Genomic DNA, 17,165 nt, shown 5'->3' with positions numbered 1-17,165 from the left:
TGAGATGGTTTTTCCAAGGATTTCAGAAGTTGTACTCACCGGTTAAACCGACGATAGGTTTGAGTTAACGTCGGTGCAGTTGTCCAGAGACTTGGTTTTTCAGTTGATCAGTGGACAACTACACTCACCGGTTAAACCGATGATACGTCGGTTAATCTGCCCAAGTTGTAACGGCTAGTTTTCAGAAGGGGCAGTTTACATTCATCGATTAAACCGACGCTGGCTATTGGAGGGACATCGGATTAACCGGTGCTACGCAGTTTTCTGGCAGCTTTTCTCCAACGGCTCTATTCGTGTGAGCTGCCTATATATACCCCTCCAATGGGTCATTTTGCTACTCTTGACACCAGGCAACATCCAAACACTCATACTATAGTCAAAAGCCACATTGAGCTTCATCTTCCACATAGTTGTTCATTCAATCAATCAAGAAGCAAGATTAAGGACTTGGGTAGAGAGAACCTTGTGTGCATCCGTTCTTGGTGATCGGTTCTTGCTCAAGTGAAGGCCTTAGCTTGTTACTCTTGGTGATTGGCATCACCTAGGCGATCTTGGTGATCGAGGTGTTTCTCGCGGAGCTTGCCAAGGATTGTGGGAGCCCGGAGAAGAAGATTGTACGTGGCTTGATCTCCACCACGCCGGGATGGTGAACAGAGACTCTTAGTGAGCGCCCTCGTCTCGGTGACTTGGGAGGTGACAAGACTCTTTGTGAGTGTCACAACGTGGATTAGGTGTAACACCCGGTTTATAAAAGAACATAAACCGAGCAATCATATACGTGCCAGGATCAAGTCACACGTATATACAACAGAATGAACAGTATATCATAGCACATATCACGTAAAAAGATATAATAAAGCGAATACGAATGTTATTTATTACAATAATGACATAAATGTCTGATACAGCGGAAGCGAAATACAAAATATGATAAAGCTCTCTGAAGCTGAAGCAGGGCGCCACAGGGACGTCGACTGGGAGACGAAGCACCTAGAAGTCCTCGTAGTCCTGGTAGCGCTGGACGAACTCCCTCGTGTCGGCAGGAACTGAGCAGCAGTAGCGTAGCCAAGAGGAAAAAGTAGAGAAGAGGCAAGAGTGAGTACACAACTTGTACTCAACAAGTATAACACAAACTATGAGGCTCTAGGCTGGCTGACTCAACTGCATTAGCTTTTAAGTGTTGGCAAAATTTTATTAAAACTATTTACTACGAGTTGATGAATTACCATTAACCCAGTTACATAGTAATTAATCAGAATTAATTATACTACTACTGATAACCATACCAAAACCAAGCCACCAAGGTAAACCCCGAGAAGCACCTCCCTCGTCGGAAGGAGATAACTTCACTAATCAAAAGGAGGATCTGGGCCGCTCATAACCGTGAGCACGGCTAGTATACCAGTTTTACACTCTGCAGAGGTTGCACATCTTTACCCACAAGTCGTGAGCTACGCCAGTTGTTCATCACACTTCCTTAGGTGAGATGGCCAGCGACTCACTACGAGGCCTTTAAAAAGAATCTCGTTGGTAAGGCGTAACCGCGAGAGTTAGGTCGGCGACGATGGGGCCCACCTCCGGGGGTACAAGCACAGGAGCGCAATCCAAGCACAGACCAAGCCGGAGGAGCAGGGACCATTGAAGCTTACTACTCTTGCCCCGCAGGTAAGTTACTCCAAACCAAAAAGATCTAGCTATTACGCCAAGTCTATCCCATTCTAGCCTTGTGGTAGCGCTGTTGTCCCAGGTTGTCGCTCTATGAACCGGTCCTTATGGAGAGTGGCCAACCAGGCAGTAAGCACCGTGCTGGCCCCCTAAACCATGTTTCTAAAAAACATCTTTTAACGAGAAGTGAGCCACTCAAGCCACACAGAGTGCCACTCTCAGAATTAAGTTCAAGTAAACCATTAATCATTTTAATTAAAAAGGACCAAAGTGTGTTATAGCGCAGCAACCTAGCACAACTAACCAAAATGCAACCCAAAGGTATATATAAAGGATATAAAGTGGCTAGGAAATCCTTATAGGCATACAGTATTAAAATGCAGTATGAAATTGTAATTAAAGTGATGGGTTGTTCATGTTATACTTGCCTTCCTCGTACTGCTCTGGCTGCTGCTCAAAGTGCTCGGAAGAAGGCTGCTCCTGGTACTGGTACTGGGGCTCCTCAGATGGATCAACGTCTACTCACGAACACATGGCCAAAACAATGCACAACAATAAGCATACAAGCAAACTTTAACAAAAAGCTAAAGAACAGTACATCAATACATAAAAGCAGCACACTAAACTAGTCTAATACTGTTCTACGCGTTACAACGATCGCGTGGATATAAAGAACGCTAAAAACGGAGCTAAAACGCATTTTCTAGGCTAAAAACAAGGTTCAGGGGCTTATTTGTAAGAAAACTGAAGTTTCAGGGGCTTTTCTGCTAAAACCGAGGGCCTAAACATAAATACTGAAAAGATCCAGGGGCTAACACGCAAAAAGACTAAGCCTGGACGGCGGGTTCAAATTCTAGGAAGCTCAGGGGTGTTCTTGCAAAGTTTTGGGCCTATCTGCGATTATTTTTGAACTATCCAGGATGGCGGGTTGATTTCAAGAAAGTGAAGGGACTCTTATGCAAAATCTACTGACGCTGACCGGTATTTGGATTTGGTTGACTCGGCTGGATCTATTTTGGACCGTGGATCTAGGATCGGACGGCTGGGGTTTAACCAACGCGGGGAAGCGGCGGCGCAGAGCGCCGGCGGCGCGTGCCCGCGGCGGGGCTTCGCCGGCGTTGAGAAATCCGGCGCTCCGGGGGCTTATTCGGACCGGGGTTTGGCCGTGGAGGTTCACCAGGGAACGCGTAGTTCACTGGGGCGGCTAGCTAGGTTCGAGGGGGTGTTTGCGGGGTTCTCCATGGCGAGGGGCGGCGCTGCGGCGAAGACGCTCGCCGGAGCGAGCGCTCTGGGCGATGCCAAGGCCTACGGGCTACGCTAACACGCCAAAAAGGAAGCGCGGCGGGGGTGTCCTCACCGAGAGGTTGTGGTGACCGGAGTCGCGGCGGAGGGACGTCGGCGGTGCAGCAGCTCGGTGGTGGTGGCTCGGTGTTGCTCCGGCGAGCAATCCCCGTGCAGAGCGCGGGGTAGAGGGCGTGGGGGGTGGCTGCAGGCGAACTCCTCCTCCGTGCGGTGCTCCAGCAGTGCTCGGCGAGGGCGGGGAGGTGGCGTGGCCGGTCCTCGGCGGAGCAGGGCGCGGCGGAGCAGAGCGCGGCGGAGCAGAGCGGCGAGGGGGGGTGGCGGCTAGGGTTGGAGGGAGCAGGGGGGTCCGCGGGCGGCATTTAAAGGCCGGCGGTTGACCTGGGCGTGCGCGCCCACGGTTGGAAAGCCGGCGTGATTCCCGGCCGGGGATCTCGGCCGTGCGTTGCTGCGCGGCGCGACGGGGAAGGCGGAGCCGACAGGTGGGGTCGGGCGCGCAGGGAGCCAGGGCGAGCGCGACGCTGGCAGGCTGGGCCCACGGGTCAGCGGCGGGGCGAGGCGACTTGGGCGCTGGCCTGTGCGGGATGGGGCGTGCGGAGCGGGGCCAAGCGGGCCTGTGCGGGCGCTCGGGCTGAACGGGGCGGAGGCAGGCCGCTGGGGAGAGCCGGGCTGCGAGGCTGGGCCAAGGGAGAGAGGGCGCGGGCTGGGCTGAGCGCGAAGGCAGGCCGGAGTGGCGGGCCGTGCGGGGGAGTCTGGGCCGAAGTGGCCCGCGGGAAGGGAGAGGGAGGATGGGCTTGGGCTGGTGGGTTTTCGGGCCGGGTTAGAGTGGGGTCTTCCTGGGTTTTGGGTTTCCTATCCTTTTCTATTTCTATTTTCTGGTTTTCTTTCTCCTATCTAAATCTAATTCAAACAATGTTTGAATTCAAATTTGAATTTGAATTCAAAACACACTCAAATAAAAGTATGCACCAGCATGAATGCAACAAAAATTTAAACCTATGATAAATTTTAATTAATTAGGAACAAAAATTAGATTAAATGCCAACTAAACACAATAAACCTTAGAAAATTTAACTAAAGCCAATTAATTTATTAATAAATACTGAAATTTAAAATTAGGGTGTTACATTAGGGGTGTGTGCCAACACATCGATACCACGGGAAAAAATTCGGTCGTCTCTTGTCCACTCTCTTTATTCAAGTATTTTCTTTCATGCAATTTATTCATGTGCTTGACTTAGAGATCATAACTTAGCTCTACCTTGCAAGACTTTTCTTCGCATTATATCTCTCATAGCTTGTGTAGGTAGCTTAGTTATCCGGTTGGTGAATTGGTGCCTTACTAGCATTGCATAGGTTAAGAATGCTTTATTGTGTTTTAGAAATTGAAAAAGGCCAAATTCACCCCCCCTCTTGGTCCATCGATCCTTACAAGGTGGCTAAGCACCTTGGGGACTTGGTGTCCATGTGTGAGAGTGCTTGAGAGCCCTCTACTCACTCTAACTTGATAGTAATCATCCGATCGAGTGAGAGAGCGATTCTAGTGCGATTGCTTTGAGAGATTGCATCGAGTGGCACTAGGTGATCGTGTTGCAAGCCGGTGTGCTTGTTACTCTTGGAGGTTGCCACCTCCTAGACGGCTTGGTGGCAAGAGGCTCTATTGAAGCCCGCAAGAAGATTGTGCGGTGCTCCGGAGAAGAGATTGTGAGGGGTATTGTGCTCACCCCGCGGGAGCCGCAAAGAGCAACTCTAGTTGAGCGAGACGTGAAGAGCAACAAGTGGTCCGGCCGGATCATGTGCTAGAGCTCGGTGTGAGCACTCCACGTGGGAGAGTGTGACTTGAGAGTCACCACTAGCAAGAGGATCGGCGGCAACCTTGGAGCTTGTCTCAACGGGGATTAGCTTGGTGGCAACCAAGTGAACCTCGGGATAAAAATCACCGTGTCAATCTTGTCTACTCTTCTCGGTGGTTTGCATTCTCCAAATCACAAGCCTTGTATTTACATTCATCTATATCTTGTGCTTGTGTAGCTAGAAGTAGAGATCCTAGTGTAACTAGTTAGCTTGTGTAGCTTAATTAGTTGCTCTTGCTTAGATTGTGTAGCTAAGCAAGTTGAGCTCTTGGATTTGGATTGTGTATCCTTGTCGTTGAGCATCTAGTGAGCTTAGGTTTGGCTTTGTGCTTTTGCTCATTAGAATTGTGTAGGAGCTCCCCCTATTTGTGAAGTATTAGTGCTTAGACTTGTATGACTTGGCATTAGAATTGTTAGGAGAGCTCTTACTAGCTTGGCACTCCATTTGCTTTGTGTAGGATCTTTTTGGAGGTGCCTTAGAGTTCTAGTTAGAGGGGTGAAGTCTTGGCTAAGCAAATAGTTTCAATTCCGCATAAGTTTCGGTTAGCTGGCGCAATTAGTTTTAGAAAGGACTATTCACCCCCCCTCTAGTCTGTCATCTCGACCCTACAACGCCATAGACCTTCGCTGTAGAATGACAGGTCCGTCGTCCTCGCCAGAGAGACTGCTTTGAAGGTGAGCTGGTGTGGTTGCCGTGTTGTCACATCTTTTTGAAATGGTGGAAGGGCACTGCTATTGGGTTGTCGTATTTTGTCACGTATGTCTGGGCAAAGAATGCGACATTTGGGAAACCCGTGATCGCCGTGCTGAGCAGTGGCAACCTGTGATCTCGTACTCGCAGCTAAATACACTATGGTTCCTATTTTGAGCTATTCGAGCGTGTCACGAAGTTTACACTGTATGCGGTAGTCGTCATCATCGTCGGCGGGATCTCAGCCGCTAACTCCTACCGCACCTAACTTGTCCTTCATTAAATCACAGAAAAAATTCGCCAGAACTTCCTTTATTTCACGAGCATTATGGAACCCACAAACATAACAAGTTCACATCAATAGTATCTATAGAAACAAATGACAAGTAAACTAGCACAATCATAAACATCGGGTACAAATAAGCGGTCCACAGCTATCTCATTACAAATAAACATCAGAGATACAAACATCAGATATATCTAACCATCCCTAGGGCGTCGGATCCTCTTAGCCCTCTGCTGGGCACGGACATGGCCCTCGGAGTAGGTGAGAACATCCGGAGACCTCACCTATCGCTCAGGACGCGAAAGGGGCTGCGGTGTCTGCTGCTGAGAGATCCCAAGTGGTGCTCCTCCTGGCTGTGAATACCCCAAGACATCGGGGTCACCTTGCGCGGCAGTCTCGTCTGGAGTCAAGCTGTCGAGTTCGTCTAAGGTGAAACCCTCGTCCATTGCTTTTCTGCCTTGCTTGCTTCGGACTCGTCCATACCATTCCGAATACGACATGTCTGACGGCAGCTTTTACCTTTCTTAGTGGCTGGATCATGAATAAACATCTTATTCTCATTATCCTGAATGAAAGGCCCCACTATTCCAATCCCGTATACCTCATGTCCCTAGGTGGATACAGCTGCTTCCTTGCTGAAGTAATGTGAAACAAATACTCCTGGCTGCAACGCAGACTCTGCACATGCCGCAATGAGATGCGAGCATGGCAAATGCAATAACTTAGGCTTCATGCAGGAGCAGAAGGTTTTGCCATCTACTGTAATCAAACTCTCCTGTACCACCCTATCTCTATGAATACCACGACCAGTTCTATCCTTGCATAGAACCTCAAATCTATGCTCCATTGTACCTGTCGATATGAAGCGGTGCAGTTTGGCCTTTTCAATCTTCTCTTGCATATATTGTGTCACTCTTGTGCAAAACTGAATTTGGGAGTTCCTGATGTTTATGCTTGCAGCCATGTAACGCTCTCTGAAATACTTCATGCACCCATACATGATGAACTCAACAATTCCCACAAGAGAAAAGGCACGACAAGAACACATAACCATATTGAAACACTCTGCATGGTTCGTTGTCTGAATACCATACCGTATTCTGTTGGTATCATAAAGGAATGACCATTTCTCCTTAGGTGCACCTCGAATCCAGTGTGAAAATGGCTTCTCAATTGAATCACTAGCCTCTGCAGCCTGACTCGTGCCTGTTCCTGATGCCCTTACCTTCACTAGCTCTGCAGTCAACTGATCAAGCATCTGCCATAATGCATTGAATTTTCTCTGTTGATTTTGGGTGCACAACCTCTTAAATATGTTCTTAAGATCCTTGTTCTTGAAGTGGTCATAGAAGTTTGCACCCATATGCCTAATGCACCACCTATTTTGGATATCGGGGCACAATGGAGGCGTTGTCGCAGTTCCATGTTGCAATTTCAGTATTGATTGCAGCAGACCTGCATGCCTATCACTAATAAGGCACACATCTGGACGTGCAGCAACAACATGAACCTTCACTCGTTTAAGGAACCAATACCAATTGTCTAAGTTCTCATTCTCAACAAATGCAAATGCGAGCAGAACTATTTGTTTGTTGCAATTTACCCCGATTGCGGTGAGTATCTGACCTTTATACCTTCCAGTCAGAAATATGTCATCAATGCAGATCACCGGAAGACAACACTGAAATGTTCTAACACAAGCACTTATGCAAAAGAAGGCTCGTTGCATAATTTTTGCCCCCTAGTCACGGCTGTTACGAGGTATGTGTCATAAAACCTTCCAGGATTTCTAGCAGCAACCTGGATAACATACAAGATAGGTTATCATATGATGCCTCGTATGTGCCGAACCGCATCTCGAACACCCTTTGTTTAGCCCGTCATGCCTTCAAATAACTAATGGTGTACTGGTAAGTCTGCTCAATGTGTCGAACAATCATTTTTGGCTCATAATTTAGGTTGTCCATAATCAACCCATATATTTACTTTGCAACAAAGTCGCATGATATATTAGGATGCGAGAGAAGAACTTCTGACAGCAAACAAGTGTGCTCTGTCACAATGGAACATTTCCAGTTCGACTTCTATTTTCCCTTTAATGCATGTACTCGTCATGGACATCCATCATTCACACACTTCACCTCATATTCTTTACTGCCAGACTTTACGACTCTAAATTCTTGTTTCAATGATATTGCCCATAGTCTCACAGCATCTTTTACGGCTTCAATGTTTGGATATGTTGCACCTTGCACTACCTCATTCCCTCTGTACTCCAACTCCTGATTTCGTACGTCTTCTGCGACATGACTGCCAAAACCATGCTGTCAGTACCCCAGGACTGGGGTACCCCCTCTTGCTGTGTCGAGGCAAGGGCCTTGTAGTTATCCTTGACTACATCCAAACAGCTGGACCCCTGCGGTCCGGAGTCCTATTCTCCCGACAACGGTCCGGACCCGTTCCACGGACGGGAAGGGTCCGGAGACGCCACGTATCCCGGAAGAGGCAGGCGCTCGAGCGCGAGCAGCCGGGGCTCCGGACCTCCCGAGGAGTCCGGACCCCCGCGGAGTCTCGGACCCCTCATGGGGTCCCGGACCCCCTGTATAGTAACCGGACCCCTCACTAAAGGAAGAACCGACGCCCCGCCTCGAGGTGGTCCGGAGTCGCCACGTGTCTGCAAGATATGGCCGTTTGGTTTCCATACTAAAGTTCACCTACCACTACATTCATTGCGGTAGGTGGACGTCCGCGTTGGTATAACAGAAGCCGAGGCGTTTCATTGACCAGGGGACACCATTGATCGCATATTACCAAGACGTGTAGTGGAGCCGCTGGCGGCGCCCGCACCGCGCCTGTCAGTCTGCCCAGACAGATGGATACGACTGCTCGGCTTCACCATTATGACACCTACATAACAGCCTCAGCAGGCCGCGCCGCAAGCTACGATACTCCAACGGGCACCTAGCTGACGAGACAAGAGAAGACTCACCTGAGTAGAAGGGCGGTGGGGTATGGAAGCTTATCGGAGAAAAGATCCATAGCTACTATAGCCACTTAAATACTCTGCGCAGTATGCTGCACAGTCGCGTTGGGCCCACTTGTCGGGGCCTCAACGCCCCATGTATCCGCCCCCCTTGGACTATAAAAGGGGGGCGCCCGCTAGAAGAAAGGCAGGCTGGGTGAAAGCCAAGACCCAGCGGAGGATAGGTTCATACACAAACGAGAATAGTACTTCTCCCAGTGGATGTAGGGTATTACGCTCAGGCGGCCCGAACCACTCTAGATCGTGTGTTCTTGTGTGCTTATCTCAGTGCCAGTTTAGCCCAATCGCCTAGTTCTTCCCCGAGTACTCCCTCACTAGGGATAGACGGGTGCGTTCCGCCACCCGGCTGTGGGTACCCTAGAAACCCCACGACACATGCTCCTTCCACTCTTTTGGCAATGAGTACTGCTCGTCATCAGATCAGCCCTCATATTCTTTCATCTCTATTGCGGTTTGGTCTTCTGCCTCCATCTCGTCCACAATGCTATGTATCCTCTCTCCCTCATCAGCAAGGCCTTGTGGTCCCATGTTTTGGTTCTCTGTCTCTTCTGACTCATCTTGCTCAACATAATTGGTCTCTCTTCGAATACTCGGAGTTGCTTGATCTGCACCTTGTTGGATTTCATTATGTGTCTTCTCCCGGATTTGAACAAGAATGGCCAGAGGCCACCAACGCTCTAGAGCTGCTTGCATGTACTTCTGCCAGTCATCAGTGCTGTGTATCATCATCAATTCTCATAAATCATTTTCTACCTCCCAATTAACAAGAGACTGGACGGTCATCACATGTGTCTCCGGATCAACACGGAACCCACGCTGCAGCCACTTACATATGAAACCAAAACCCCTTTCCAGAGGTTTATCTATAGCGCTAGATGTGCACTTAAAGGCAGAAATGTTTACTCCATTTGGCCCATACAAAATATTGTAGTCACCATAAAATACTTGAAACTGCATCTTGCTCGACATATCTGTATATCACAGAATACTTATCGAGTTATACTCTTTACTTCACTACCTTATTCAATAATCCGTAAAAACTAAATATGAAATTCAACTACAACATATAAGTATTCATAAGTACGTGATGACACTCAAATTCTATACTGCATATGCCAAATTCTATTCTAAATCGTAATTAATTTATAAACACGTCTCTAATAGTACTGCAATTGTAATAATAAATGCGTAGTACTAATTTTCTAAACTAATTTACAACTACGTAACTAAAAACTAAAGTATCATTAAACACCTACTTAAATGGTTCTACTATAGCACTAATTAAATTAAATTATTCTACAATACCAATGGAAAAATACATAAATTAAATGTACTAACCTGCAGATCACAAGTGCGGAATCCGGCAGGGCTTCGCCGCTTCCCTTCTCCTCACCCCTCTCTTTTTTTCTGGATTTTTGGTGGAATTTTTGGGCTCAAATGAGGAGGAAATGGGGGTAGAAGGCTTATATAGGGGAGCAAGCCCCGGTCGCCCGAGGAGGGGCGACAGGCCCCCCTGTCGCCCGCGGGGGGGGGGGGCGACAGGCCCCCCCTGTCGCGCCTGTGGGCGGGGCCCATTGGTCGCCCGAGGGTAGGGCGACAGGCCCCCCTGTCGCCCGTTGGGGGACGACGGCCCCCCTTGTATTTTTTTTTTGGCCAGGGACTTCGTTGCATATTTGAAGAAAAAAAATTACAATTAGGGCCTGTCGCCCTATGGGGGCGACCGGGGGTAGTTTTGAAATATTTCAAAACGGACATATATTTTTGAAATTTTGATTTTTTTAATATAAAAAAGAAAAAAGGACATTCCCGGCTTCTAGTGTATTAGGCCTTACAATATTGGGTAAACATTTCCGAAATAGGTAAACATTTCTGTCTTCTTGTTAATTGAAGCCCAAACCCCCACTCAAAAAAAAAATTTGAAGCCCAAACTATCCAGCCCATCACCTCCCTGGCTCTCCCCTATAAAAATTCTAGCGGCCTCCGTCCTCTCGATTTTTTCTCCGATCCAAGGGTTTCCTCGCGCCGCTGCCGCCGCCGCTTCCGTCTTCGCCGCCGCCGCAGCCATGGTACGCATCTCTGACCTGTGTGCTCGAGTTCTCGAATTCATGCGCTCGTTCTGGATCTGACGCTTTGCCTCGCCGCGTTTGTTCCCGTCCGGGCCGTCCCCCCGCGCAGCCGTCCCACAAGACCTTCCGGATCAAGAAGAAGCTGGCCAAGAAGCAGCGCCAGAACCGCCCCATCCCCTACTGGATCCGCATGCGCACCGACAACACCATCAGGTTCGCCGGTCTCCTCATAGCCCCCGTCGTGTTTCTCTTCCATTCCTGGCGGCGTCCTGTGATTCGGTCGCTCATCTGTTTCTTGCTTCGCGTGCCAGGTACAACGCGAAGCGCAGGCACTGGCGCCGCACCAAGCTCGGATTCTGAGCGGGGGAAGAGACGCCGGGCACCGATGCTAGGCGAAACTGGGGCTTACGAGCTGGCCTGGGGACGCTTTCCATGTTTCCGCATGCTAGGGAGTTCTTGTTTAGATTTTGCTTGTGTTGAATTGGTCTTATCAGTTGTTCCTGTAGCGTACTGAGAATACCATGGTTTGCTAATGGTTGATGAACATCCTTTATAATTTTGCAGAAGCTATCTTGGTCTGCCATGTGTTAATCCGGACAGCTTTTTTGCCTTTCTGTATTTCGATTTACTTGTCCTGTGTAGATGCTAGCTCATGTTCATTGATGGCTTAAATTGCTATGATTTTAACAGCTGGTTTACTCATGGTCTTGTAGTGCATCTGATCTGCTAGTTAGTGTGAATTAGATGTTTATTGTTAGTGGCATGCTGTAGGCAGCAATTAGAGTACTGTTGCATTTTGCTATTGAACCCTAGCTAGTGCAAACCATGGTCATCAGATAGCTCCCACTGCTAGTCCTAATTGCATTCAAATTGGTGTATTTTGTTGTAGTGACAGATTTCTTATGCACCTAATCAGTTACATCCTGACATCATTGTAATGCGTCCATTGAGGTTCCTTGTGGATAACTTTATTGTTGGTATTTGTATAGTGGCTGTAGTTAGATGACAAACTTGTCAAAATAGAGTTGATCGATTCACATATAAGTTAGTAAGCATGAGCGTTTCCGATGTGGGAAAGTACAGTGATTGGGTTACATATATAGATGTGTGTAATTTCTGTGCTGCATCAGGTCAGACTAGTGAATTACTTGAATGGTTCTTGGAACCCGTTTTAACTTCTGAGCAAAAAAAAAAATGTGAGGCGCTGGTGGTCACTTGAATGGGTATAGTTCTGCCAAGACATTTACCGCCACTGTATTGAGTGGATGGTTTGTCCAGGGATCATTTCACAATCTGAAGTCAGGATTTTTGAATGTCCTTCAGTGTTTTTCGTCACTTATTTTTTGTAATGGGACCATCTTGGGAGGGTAGAAGTTATCGTGTAATCTTCCTCCGTTCCTTAGGACTTCCACCCAGAAAAGGCTGGGAAGTGCCATCTATTTAGAGAGTTAATAAAGATAGATATAAAGATCAGAGCCTTGGATGCCATAGCTTCGTCGATGGACTCTGGGGACCGGACGAGCGAGCAGTGAAGCCGTTGGTGGTCGAACATCTCTCAGATCTCACATTGCCCAGCCAGCTTAATGAGGTATTAAGGTGGCCTGTTTATTTTCAGGCGGCTGCTTGGGGCTGGCCATTGTCCATTGGAACCTCTCCCTTCCTCCTTCCCTCTCCCTTGTCTACCTAAGTCTTCAGGTCGCGCACCTCCGTTGTGGCGCCACAGCCGCCATCAAGGGCCCACGGCTGCTCTCCGTCCATGGACAGAGAGCTCCCTAGAGATCCCATGTACTACGTGGATGAGGATTTGGAAAGCTCCCTATTCCTATTCCAGGGACGGAAGTGGCATGTTGGACTTCGTTTTTTTTAACAACTGGCCTTTAAATTTTGAGAAGGGCCTTATTTATGAGGTAGTAGGTAAGATTTTGCAGCCATTTAGACAAGTACTACTTCTTTGTTATGGCCAACGGCATGTTCTCCAAAGAAAAAAGTCCAATTTAACCCCCTTCAAGTATAGCCCAAGTCTGAATAATCCTCTAAATTATAACTTAGTTCAATTTACCCTATAAACTATGCTATTTAGTTCATTTCACCCCATAATACAGTTTATCTTTTTTTTCTTCTCCACACACAAGTTGAATTTTAATTTCAAATTTTACAGCATGGTAGTGGGCATCACAATGCATATTAAAAATTTTAATATTATTATCATCATTATTTTTCATATGTGAACTCCAATGATTAATTTATTATCAAATATCCTAACTTATCAAAATTATGGTAAAAAATTATGATGTATTTTTCATAACATGTGATGTCTAATGTCATCTTGTAAAATTTCAACTTAAAACTATGGTTTGGGGAGTAAAATAAACCAAACAATAGTTTAGGGGGTTATTTGAACTTTGGCTATAATTGAGGAGAGTAATTTAGACTTTTTTCTTCTCCAATCTCCATAGTGTATTTATATGAAAAACTTGTAATAACTTTTGTAACTTTACTCAATTTACAGAGAACCAATTTGAATTAAACTGCTGCTCATTTGCAAGCGCATGATGAATGGCTGCTTCTCCCTCAGTTTGATCTCCTATATATGTCCTCTCGTAGAATCGCATGCAGTTCATACGCTTTGGGCCAGCGCACGGGACCGAACCAGAGGCGCCCCACGAAGGCCGGGCAGCCAAGAGGAGGATCGGTGTCGCGGCCCGCGCCCGGCGCGCCTTATAAGACGGCCGCGCCTGCGCCACGGGCATCGCCGTCTTCGTCCACCCACGCGGAGAGAGCGGCAGAGGCAGGCAGCCGGTGCGTGCCCCTCCCTCCCTCCGTGCGCCCCGAAGACCTCCGCGCCCGGCGCGGCGAGCTCGCGACCGGCCGGACGGCGGCGTGCCGCTCCTCTGGCTAGAGGCTGCTAGCCCCGCCGGCACGCCCACACCCCCTTCAACTTCAATCAATAAAAGAAAAGAGGAAAAATTAAGCAGCAGTCATGGCGTCCATCTCCCCGGAGGACGTCCGCAATGGGAACGTCGATCTGGTAGCTGCGCATCTTTGTATTATGATAGAAATTGTGAAGTACACATCGCGTCACGACTTAGTGCGCTCGGCGTCCGTTCTCGATCGCTCACGTCGATCTCATGGGATTTGCTTTTGCAGTCCAAGATGCCGGTGGAGGAGGTGTTCAAGACGCTCAAGTGCAGCCGCAAGGGGCTCTCCAGCGCGGAGGGGGAGGGCCGGCTCAGGGCGTTCGGCCCCAACAAGCTGGAGGAGAAGAAGGAGAGCAAGCTGCTCAAGTTCCTGGGCTTCATGTGGAACCCGCTGTCGTGGGTCATGGAGATGGCGGCCATCATGGCCATCGTGCTCGCCAACGGCGGCGGCAAGCCCCCCGACTGGCAGGACTTCGTCGGCATCGTCTCGCTGCTCATCATCAACTCCACCATCAGCTACATCGAGGAGGCCAACGCCGGGGACGCCGCGGCGGCGCTCATGGCGGGGCTCGCACCCAAGACCAAGCTGCTGAGGGACGGCCGGTGGGAGGAGCAGGACGCGTCGATCCTGGTGCCCGGCGACATCATCAGCATCAAGCTCGGCGACATCATCCCCGCCGACGCGAGGCTGCTCGAGGGCGACCCGCTCAAGATCGACCAGTCCGCGCTCACCGGCGAGTCGCTGCCGGTGAACAAGCACCCCGGGCAGGAGGTGTTCTCCGGCTCCACGGTGAAGCAGGGCGAGATCGAGGCCGTCGTCATCGCCACCGGCGTGCACACCTTCTTCGGCAAGGCGGCGCACCTCGTCGACAGCACCAACAACGTCGGCCACTTCCAGCAGGTGCTGACGGCCATCGGCAACTTCTGCATCATCTCCATCGCCGCCGGCATGCTGGTCGAGGTCGTCGTCATGTACCCGATCCAGCACCGCGCCTACCGCGACGGAATCGACAACCTCCTCGTGCTGCTCATCGGCGGCATCCCCATCGCCATGCCCACCGTGCTCTCCGTCACCATGGCCATCGGCTCCCACCGGCTGTCGCAGCAGGGCGCCATCACCAAGCGCATGACCGCCATCGAGGAGATGGCCGGCATGGACATCCTCTGCAGCGACAAGACCGGCACCCTCACCCTCAACAAGCTCACCGTCGACAAGTCCCTCATCGAGGTCTACTCCAAGGGCGTCGACAAGGAGATGGTGCTCCTCTACGCCGCGAGGGCCTCCCGCGTCGAGAACCAGGACGCCATCGACACTTGCATCGTCAACATGCTCGCCGACCCCAAGGAGGCCCGCGCCGGCATCCAGGAGGTCCACTTCCTCCCCTTCAACCCCGTGGAGAAGCGCACGGCCATCACCTACATCGACGGCAACGGCGACTGGCACCGGGTCAGCAAGGGCGCTCCCGAGCAGATCATCGAGCTCTGCAACATGGGCGCCGACGCCGAGAAGAAGGTGCACGCCCTCATCGACGGGTACGCCGACCGCGGCCTCCGGTCGCTGGGCGTGTCGTACCAGCAGGTGCCGGAGAAAAGCAAGGAGAGCGCCGGCGACCCGTGGCAGTTCATCGGCCTGCTGCCGCTGTTCGACCCACCGCGGCACGACAGCGCGGAGACCATCCGGCGCGCGCTGCACCTGGGCGTGAACGTGAAGATGATAACCGGCGACCAGCTGGCCATCGGCAAGGAGACGGGGCGGCGGCTGGGCATGGGCACCAACATGTACCCCTCCACCACCCTCCTGGGCGACAAGGGCAGCACGGTGAACGGCATGCCCATCGACGAGCTGATCGAGAAGGCGGACGGGTTCGCCGGCGTGTTCCCGGAGCACAAGTACGAGATCGTGAAGCGGCTCCAGGACCGGAAGCACATCTGCGGCATGACCGGCGACGGCGTGAACGACGCGCCGGCGCTGAAGAAGGCGGACATCGGCATCGCGGTGGACGACGCGACGGACGCGGCCCGGAGCGCGTCGGACATCGTGCTGACGGAGCCCGGGCTGAGCGTGATCGTGAGCGCCGTGCTGACGAGCCGCTCCATCTTCCAGCGCATGAAGAACTACACCATCTACGCCGTGTCCATCACCATCCGCATCGTGCTGGGGTTCCTCCTCATCGCGCTCATCTGGGAGTTCGACTTCGCGCCCTTCATGGTGCTCATCATCGCCATCCTCAACGACGGCACCATCATGACCATCTCCAAGGACCGCGTCAAGCCGTCGCCCAAGCCGGACTCGTGGAAGCTCAACGAGATCTTCGCCACCGGCATCGTGCTCGGCACCTACATGGCCCTCGTCACCGCCCTCTTCTTCTACCTCGCGCACGACACCGACTTGTTCTCGGACGTGTTCGGCGTGGCGTCCATCAAGGAGAACGACGGGGAGCTCATGTCGGCGCTCTACCTCCAGGTGAGCATCATCAGCCAGGCGCTCATCTTCGTGACGCGGTCCCGGAGCTGGTCCTTCGTGGAGCGCCCGGGCTACCTGCTGCTCTTCGCCTTCTTCGCCGCCCAGCTGGTGGCCACCTCCATCGCCGTCTACGCCGACTGGGAGTTCTGCCGCATCCAGGGGATCGGCTGGGCGTGGGCCGGCGCCATCTGGATGTTCAGCCTCGTCACCTACATCCCGCTCGACGTGCTCAAGTTCATGATCCGCTCTGCGCTCAGAGACAAGGGCTGCGCCGCCAGCGACCACAACAAGCAGTGAAACATTTCCGGGCGGTGCTTGTCTCGCGCGGAGCGGAGGGCGTGCACGAACAAAGGAGGACTAGGGGGGCAAGGGCGGCGAGCGCGAGGCACCAGAGGACACTCCATCCACGGCCTGAACCAGCCTGCAACCTCCTCCGATAGATCATCCAGCCTCCTCGGCAGCAAGGACGCCGAGCTAGGCCACCAAGCGCGCCGAGGTCGCAAGGTTTCCATCTCCTCGCCGGCCGGTGGCGGTGGCTAGCTAACCATCACCATGCCGGTCTTCTTTTCCTGGTGCCTGCAGCGGCGGCCGCCGGAGAGGGAGTAGTCCTGTGTTCTTCGTTTCCTTAATTAGGTGTACTTGTGTTTGGGTGGGTTTCGAGCGGCAAGAGGTCGGTTGGCTTGTGAAACTGGTGTATCCGATTTTGGGTCTGAATCAAGTAAATATGTACCTACGGAGTATTGTTGTGTCCTTAATTCTGTACAGCTATACAGTATACAACGGTACGGGAATGGTCAGGGTGTAACGTCCATATACATACGATATGACTAATTGTATCTACCATGCATCTTGTCAGCAGTTTTTTTGGTTCACTGGCTTT

General features: G+C 50.9%; 2 protein-coding genes across 2 annotated transcripts; both read left to right on the top strand.

Annotated features, from left to right (window-relative positions):
* The first annotated feature begins 10,777 nt into the window (after positions 1–10,777).
* LOC120702814 (60S ribosomal protein L39-like) lies at positions 10,778–11,540 on the top strand. The gene is made up of 3 exons (XM_039986774.1): positions 10,778–10,903; positions 11,013–11,116; positions 11,215–11,540. The coding sequence occupies exons 1-3, from the start codon at positions 10,901–10,903 to the stop codon at positions 11,261–11,263; spliced, it is 156 nt and encodes a 51-aa protein (XP_039842708.1). The 5' UTR covers positions 10,778–10,900; the 3' UTR covers positions 11,264–11,540.
* Positions 11,541–13,188: 1,648 nt separating this feature from the next.
* On the top strand, positions 13,189–17,157 carry LOC120702811 (ATPase 6, plasma membrane-type-like). Its single transcript, XM_039986771.1, has 2 exons — positions 13,189–13,931; positions 14,051–17,157. The coding sequence occupies exons 1-2, from the start codon at positions 13,884–13,886 to the stop codon at positions 16,580–16,582; spliced, it is 2,580 nt and encodes an 859-aa protein (XP_039842705.1). The 5' UTR covers positions 13,189–13,883; the 3' UTR covers positions 16,583–17,157.
* Positions 17,158–17,165: the final 8 nt, after the last annotated feature.

The sequence above is a fragment of the Panicum virgatum genome, chromosome 4K, assembly GCF_016808335.1.
Source record: "Panicum virgatum strain AP13 chromosome 4K, P.virgatum_v5, whole genome shotgun sequence".
Taxonomy (NCBI): domain Eukaryota; kingdom Viridiplantae; phylum Streptophyta; class Magnoliopsida; order Poales; family Poaceae; genus Panicum; species Panicum virgatum.
This window is presented reverse-complemented; position numbering and strand designations above follow the sequence as displayed.